This window comes from Fukomys damarensis, unplaced genomic scaffold (genome assembly GCF_012274545.1).
Source record: "Fukomys damarensis isolate Sample0158 unplaced genomic scaffold, DMR_v1.0_HiC HiC_scaffold_17, whole genome shotgun sequence".
NCBI classification, from domain to species: Eukaryota; Metazoa; Chordata; class Mammalia; order Rodentia; family Bathyergidae; genus Fukomys; species Fukomys damarensis.
In genome coordinates this window covers 15,078,596-15,086,536 of record NW_022900929.1, presented here as the reverse complement: position 1 = coordinate 15,086,536, position 7,941 = coordinate 15,078,596, and the positions used below count along the sequence as shown (strand labels likewise).

The window sequence follows — 7,941 nt, the reverse complement described above, 5'->3', positions numbered from 1 at the left end:
CTCTCTCTCTCTCTCTCTCTCTCTCTCTCTCTCTCTCTCTCTTCTTGTACTAGGAATTGAAACTAAGGCTTTAACATGGAGATATATGGCAGCCTTTTTTAAAATTTTGAGACAGGGTCAGGCTGGGTTTGAATTTGCCATCTTCCTGCTTCAGCCTTCAACAGTGCCAGGATTCAAGTGTACACCACACATCTGGCTAAGAATCCTTTCTTTGCTAAATCTAACAGATGATGACTAGGTTCAATGCTGATGGCTCTTGTACTACAACTGATTTTATTTTAATCCTTACACCTGCAACTTTAGATGACCCTTTAAAAATGTGTATCAAGGCAAACTGATTGCTGGTCCTCTCAAGAGGGTGGACAAGAAGACTTGATACCAAGGAAAGTTGTTAACTCACAGTGTATAGTCAACCTACCTGTGGCTGCCAAACATCTCCGAACAAAGCCAATCCAAACACATGACAGCTACTGACAAACATCAAACTTTTAAATATGTATAAATATGTTGATAAATAACAGTATTGAACAGTAGAGGGGGCCCAAGAGAAAGATAAATTCTTTTGCTTCTCAAATTGAACACACAAAAGAAACCAAAAACAAAAGGCAAATGCATTGATGGTATACTGCGGAATATATGGAGGCATTGCGGTGGGGAAGAGACGCATGAAAGAGCCCTCAAATCCGAAGGACTGGAAGTAACGCGCTCATACATGAACTTGACATACGAGAGCAATGTTTGCCACACAGGAATGGATGAAGCATTCAGAGACCACGCATAAAAATGCAGTGGAAATAGCAGCAACATGATAACGATATGCTGGAAATGCCTTGGAGCATGGAGGGGGACAAAGCAAACATGACTGCAAGAGAGGGAAAAACTATTCAGCCTCGTAAGAGAAAAGCCACAGCTTTTGGGAGTAGGTCACATCATAATAATTCTCTTGAAAATTCATTCAGGTAATGACATAGCAACTCTCAATTTTTTTAAGTGAAAAAATCAATTTGGCCTATTTCTGTCTTTATATGTACAAGGCATACCTGTTGGGAAACACCTCGGCATGTGGATGACCCGAGGGACTCTTAAATCATGCCTAATGAAAACCAAATATTCAAAACACCAAATTTAACTTCTAAAATAAATTGAGGAAAGATGCAGTTAGATAGTATAATGTATTGTAGAAAATTTGGCTAAAATTGGTTATTAGATAGTCCCGCTGTCCAGTGTTAGTGGTAAATATTAATGAGCTCATTGACGAAACTGTGTATACGTGTGATTGTGTTACTGGGCAGCCAAATGATTGAGATCCAAAAATTCTGAAATTTCATTGGTTCCCAAATTAATACTAGAAAAGCAACTGGAAAATTCTCTTCCTTGAATCTAACAGGACTCTCACCCAACAAAAAGTAAATACTGATCTTCAAAGACTATCATACTATCAATTCCCTTCAGCATTTACTACAAACCAGCAACTAAGGCCAGCTGCTAGGATGCGGAGTTGGGTAATTCAAGTCTCTGTCCTCCAGATGTTCAGTGCCTCTGCTCTGCTCAAAACCCTGCAATGTTCCCCTTCTTTCAGAGTAAAAGCCAAAGCCCTTCTGTGCTCTACGAAGCCTCCCAGATTGGACTGTAAGCTCCATGAGGGCAGGGATCTTTGTCCATCTTGCTTGCCTAGAGTGATACCTAGCACAGAATAAGCATTCAATAGTACCCTCAGATGAATGACTAGAACAATAATGTCATTTAGGTACCATATGAGACTATCTAGAAAATTCAGCTGCTAGGATTCACTAACAACTTTTGCAATAGTTTTCAGTGTTATGTGAACAGAAAATGGAAGTCTATTTGGAGCTTATGTTCATGGTGTTGGGTGTTGAGCCCAGAATGTCACACATGGTAGGTACATAGGTGTTTTAACACTGAGGTACACTCCCAATCTTTTTAAACTTTTTATTTTAAGACATGGTCTTGCTAAATTGCCCAGCATGGCTTAGAACTTTGAACCCCTATTTCAGCCTCCGGAGGAGCTCGGATTATAGGCCTGTCCCACTACAAGCAAGATAAATTTATTTTAATTATTAAAAGTGGCTTGTATTAAGTAGTTTTTTTGGAACTTAAGGTAAATGTAGGTGCACCTACATGGGTGGGTTATTCATTGTGGGAAAAGTATCTCAGAAACATGTTATTGATATTTTTCACATAAGTGCTACGCGTAAAGTATTTATAGTAATGATAAAATTGTACTATTTTACTAAGAAATATTCATAAATCAATGTATTGATTAAAAAATAAATCAAGCATCAAAAATTAAAGGGAGATAATATTTGGCTTGGCCCCAGAAAAACAAAAATATTCAATGTTTCCCTACTGATGAACCACAGTTGAATAATGAAAAATGGTAGTGTTTGTGCAAATGACATCACATTACCAAGAACAGATGAATTAACCACTAAGCAATTCTTCTTTAGAAAACTGTAAATGCTTAACATAAGTACAGGCAAAAGAAAGTAAAGAAACAATGGTTTCTTGCATCCTAAAAAGATTTTGCAGTTGTAAACATATCTATCAAATCTTAAAGATTATCTTTGTACAGAAAAAAGTCTTAAATCTAAACAGAGATGTAGAATTCACAAATACATGTGATGCTAAGTGAGTTTATAATATCTGGGGTGGCAATTCCTTCCCATAAATTTATTAAAATGGAGTGCTATAAAGTTGATTCTGAAATGGTACTTAAAAATTACCTAGTCCAAATGTAGCATTTAGCAGATGAGGAAAACTAAAGCTTTATTTCACAAATAAGAAAACTGAGTATCTCAGAGAATAAATGAATTTCCGGAGGTCAGAAAACTAGTTAAGTTATTAGTTACACACTACTGTTACTAGGGAAAAAATGAGATTGAATTCTATCCTAAAGATGATATTTTACCTGGACACCTGTAAGAACTACAGAAGAAACTTAGCAGTATTACTTATTGATGCTATTATACCAAGGAAAGTATAAGTTCTAGACCCTGTGGGTTGAAGTTAGTATGTAATGTGTGAAGATATTTGTGGATAACAGATCCAATGGAGAATGACAGAATTAGACTATTTGGAATAGAAAAATTTAAATGTAATACTAAAATTTGGGATTTCAGCTGCATGGACAGTTTCCAAGTAACAATAAAGTTCATCAAGGAAAACAAGTAGTGCTGCTTGTAAAGAAATGCTCTCCATATCAGGAAATGAGCGACACTAAAAACATAAAAAACTAGTCAAAAATATCATTTTTATAGTAGGTGTCATATTGTTTTTGGTAACAGTGATAAGTACAAAGTTGGAAAAGAATTTGGATGTTTACATACAAATTCATACTGACCTGGTTAGACTTGATAGGAAGAATTAAGACACAGATTTTAAAAACTAAAGCTTACTTGGTGGAAGAGGCTCATCGATTGTTGGGTAGTGGTGATGCTCAGGCCTCAGGGAAGGAAGCTGGCTTACTGGCTGGGAATTATGGAGAATAGGACATTCACCTATGGACAAGATAGTCAAGAAATTCAGATTCATTCATTACTATGGCAATGTCATAAAAAAAGCATGACTGTAAAACAAACTACTACAAGAACAACACATTTAGTTGGGTAATCTATTTTTTTGTGATAGTTTGCTACATTCACAGTCATTCATGATATAAAGAATTATTAAAAAAGGAAGAAGAAGAAGAAGAAAAAGAGGAAGAAGGAGAAAATGATGAAGGGGAGGAGGAAGGAGAAAAATCCAAACACTTTATGAGCAATGGTGCATGCCACATGGACTCATATATAGGACTAGAATATGATTCTGTGATCATTTGAATTTTCTTGATGGGAAGGTGTCATCAGAAAGAAATACAAGACACAAAAACCAGAGCCTAATTTCAGCCCAGAAAAGGAAACAGGCCTGAGGGATGTGTGGCATTTACAAGGTCCCATAACAGCTTGTAAAACATTATATCTCATCATAAGACTAAGATTCATCAGAAGACTGCACAGAGGACATCTTCCACATTTCATGGGGGTGAATGAAACTTTCAGATGTTGCCTTTCGAAGCTGGTTCAAACAGGTAAATTCCTCTTATAGGGAAGCAGTGGCAGGGAACATAAGGTGCTCTGGAAACTCATGACTACTGCAGACTATTTGGAGGAATCAGACAAGTCATGGTGCTCTGGAAAAGGAGGACAAAAGACAAAAGAAGTATATAGAAAGCAAGAAGACCGAAACAGGAAAACTTGAAACACAGAAGCAGGATTGAAGGAAGGACAGACATGGAGAAATTCTAGAAATAAACATTATATTCACAGGATAAATAGCCTGGATTATTATAGACATAGCTTATGCTGTTGTCAGTTCAGACTTACAATGGACACAACAATGTTTTAGAATATTAGCGCTCCTGTTCCATGATGGCCTGCAGAACCAGTGGATTGCTCTTAATCTTGGAGAGCCATAAGGACCCAACAAGACAGCCTCCATCCAACTGCAGCCTGTTTTCCTCCTGCCTCATAACCCAATGGCCAGAGGATAAATGTCAGTCCTTTTCTTTCCTCTGCCCCGAAAGGCCGATACAAAAAACAAGTGCCCTACTACCCCATGGGTCAAAAGGGAAAGAAACTGTGGCATACAGTGGTTGAGATCTTTGTGTGATCTCAAAACACTAATCAGTTCCCAGAATGTCCACTGAGAAAGATGAGTGTTTCCTCCTATTCTAGTTGCCCTGACCTGACCAAAAACAAACAAACAAATTAATTAATTAATTAATGAGGAAGGAAGTTAGGAGGATTTAGTTTAGTAGTCCATTTCTTAGAGGTAACTGGCAAAGAAAAAAAATACAGATGCATTCCAGAACAAAAGACCCTTTGAAGTGTTAAAAACATAACATTATTGCATGTGCAAATTGTTTAATATGAAACAAATGCTCTGTTCTTTGAAGATGCTAATGGAAATCAGAGAAGGCACTGCCCCTCCTGCCAGCACCTAGCTCAGTCTCGACTCATGATTACTGTTTCACACATGGGCTCTGTGTTTAAGTGGACACGATACTTATGCTTGTTTTTCTTTGTGCTCAGTGTCAGAGGTTAAAATAAAAACAATAGTACAGTTGTTATGTCATCAGCTGCTGCGCTTTTAATTTAGTTTTTTTTTCAAACCCAACAAATGTATCTCATTGTAATGAATTCAGTCAAACAGATTAATTACTCCTCCAAGCTAGTGGAAATTACAATATCATTGCTTGCCTGGGGTTAATGGAGCTGGTCCACCTGCTTGGGACCCCCAAGCAGATGCAATGATGTGACTGACAGGTCAGCTGATTGGATGCATGGAGCGCACTGCAGAAGCAAGCGATTATGTCTTGTACCAGGAGCCAGCGCCACACCACCACCCTCACCTTGAATGCAAAGCAAGAGTTCTGACCTGGTAGAGCATCCTGGAAGAAAACCTGTTTTGAAGCTAAATGTCAAAGAGGTCCTTTTCAATTCTCCTTTGTTTATAAATAATACAACCACAATGTAGGAAAACAAGCGGCACTGAATATTATTTGAAGCAGTGATATGCACCTAACAGTATGAAAATCTCCCTTAAATAGGAAATATATAGTTAAAGGATGGTTTTGGATGCTTCTGGCCCCATTGCTTCCTTGGAGGAACTTTCAGTCTGCTAAAAGAGAGCACTTTATAATATTCATTTAGCTCTTCCAATAACCCTTTGGGGTGCATTCTGGGTTTACTCGACACGGGAGAAAAGTGAGACCATAGGTCACTTGCTAAGGACATGGTGAGACTGGATATAAACCAAGCAGGTTTCTAGGGCTTGACCTATAAGTACAGCAGTATCTTGCTGCTTTCATTCATCTGTGCAAGGCTTTAAAAAACTACTTTATTTCATTTGATTTCCTTTGGTACTGAGGCTTGAACCTTCGCACTGAGTTACATCCACAGCACTATTTATTTATTTATTTATTTATTTATTTATTATTTCTGAGACAGATTCTGACCCAGATGAGACTCAAACTTGCAGCCCTCCTGACTCCTCTTTACAAGTGCACAGACTACAGGTGTGTGCCACCATGCTCGGCTTAAAAGTTGTTTTATATGGAACTTAAAAATTATTTTTATACAGAGAAAACAAGCAAAAAAAGTAGATAAAGAACACTAGTTTGTATGGATGTTGGTTCAAACTTAATATTATATGGAATAAAAATTATTTTTATACAGAGAAAACAAGCAAAAAAAGTAGATAAAGAACACTAGTTTGTATGGATGTTGGTTCAAACTTAATAAGGAGCTGATGAGGCTCTACATTGCTGCTGATTAAACTGTACATAGGCATGGGCACCTTGAGTCTACCTGGCTCACCCACCGGAATTTCTACAGTAAACAAATTGGCTATCTCATTCATTCACTCTAGTTTCTGTTTAAAAATTTTGTAGTTACTGGGCATTTGTTTAGGTACTGAGGATGGAACTAAAAAGACATACTTCTGGCCCTTGATGAGCTTACAATCTAGAGAGAATCCCACCACTTTTTGTTTGCAGACTAATTTAATCAGTTACCAGAAAAATAGCATCCATATCTTGCCTTTTTAAAACAAATGAATTATATTGTCTATTCCCCCTACTACACTGTCCCTGGCCTGGAAGATGGTTCCCATTCCTGGATAAAGAAAAGCAGGTTAATTTCATATATGATCCCATGAGAAAGAAATATCCTTGGTTAAAACCTACAATACATTTGAAAACTAAAGGTTGAAGCTTTGGGATTAGAATCTTATTAGAAACACTCTAATTTACACATTCATGTTATCCTTCCATTTCATCCAGCACAAAAGCCGACAAGGACAACACCAACATAACAAAACCAACAATTATAACAAGAACTGAGCAGACAGAGATACTGTAATGACAAACATGGGTAGACTTTTTTTTTTCTATCCATATACACGGAGTAGTTAAATTATCGAACAAAGGCAAAATCCATGTTCCTCAACTAACATTAACATTGACTGCTAACCCTCAATGTGTTTTGGGAAGTTTGCAGATGCTTTACACATGATGCATCTAACATGGATGATAGAGTGATTATTTCTCAATAATGCCATCGATATTAGTCTTGGCATTTGGGTTGCTGCCAAGACCAGAAAGGTAATTTGCACCACCCAGTTCTGGTAATTGGTTGAAGCAGAGAAACACACGAGTACACACTCACAACCAGCCAGTTGTATTTTTTGGTGTGTGTCTGAGACATGGCGGGGTGCCAGCGATCCACAGTCATCTACCCTCATGTACACTTGGACACACACACATATTGGGCACAACACAGGCACACGTTACCCCAGCAACCCCACTGGGGGCGGGTCCCTCCCGTCTTGTTTGGAAACCTGCTGGTGAGACCTGCGGGCCCCGGGTGGTTCTATTCTCACTCTGACCAGGTTTGAGGTCTAACCTTCTCTCCGATGGCTCGGCCCTGCCACGGGGCACTCCAGACCTTCCGCAGTTCTCGCCACCGTCCCTCCGGGTGTGGCCAGCTCGTCCTGCCACGGCCCTACGCCATTGGTGGCCTCGGGGTCCAGCTCAGGGCTCTGCACGGAGTCAGGTACCGACTCAAAGGCGCTGTTCTCCTCGTCGTCGTCGTCGTCCTGTGAGGAGAAGACGGTGCTCTCAGAGACCTTGGCGCTGTCCACCGAGGAAAAGCGCGTGTGGCTGGCGAAGCGGTTGCCACCATTGTAGCAGGAGGGGCTGTGGCAGGAGGCGCTGTAGCACGAGGAGCTGTAGCACGAAGCGCTGTAGCACGAGGAGCTGTGGCAGGAGGGGCTGCAGCACGACGCGTCGCAGCCCTCACAGCTGTGCTCTCCGCCGGGCCGCGGGCTGGAGTCGCTCTCGCTCCCGGTGCTCTGGTGCGCGTCGCCTTCGGGGTGGCCACC

The 7,941-nt window shown here is 39.7% G+C and overlaps 1 protein-coding gene across 1 annotated transcript in view; it reads right to left on the bottom strand.

Moving 5' to 3' along the window:
* Positions 1 to 7,941, bottom strand: part of Hecw1 (HECT, C2 and WW domain containing E3 ubiquitin protein ligase 1) — a 390,788-nt gene that overhangs the window by 99,343 nt on the left and 283,504 nt on the right. The window contains 2 exon segments of the mRNA XM_010610867.3: positions 3,417 to 3,518; positions 7,464 to 7,941. Of these exon segments, the coding sequence (XP_010609169.1) occupies positions 3,417 to 3,518; positions 7,464 to 7,941 (580 nt within the window).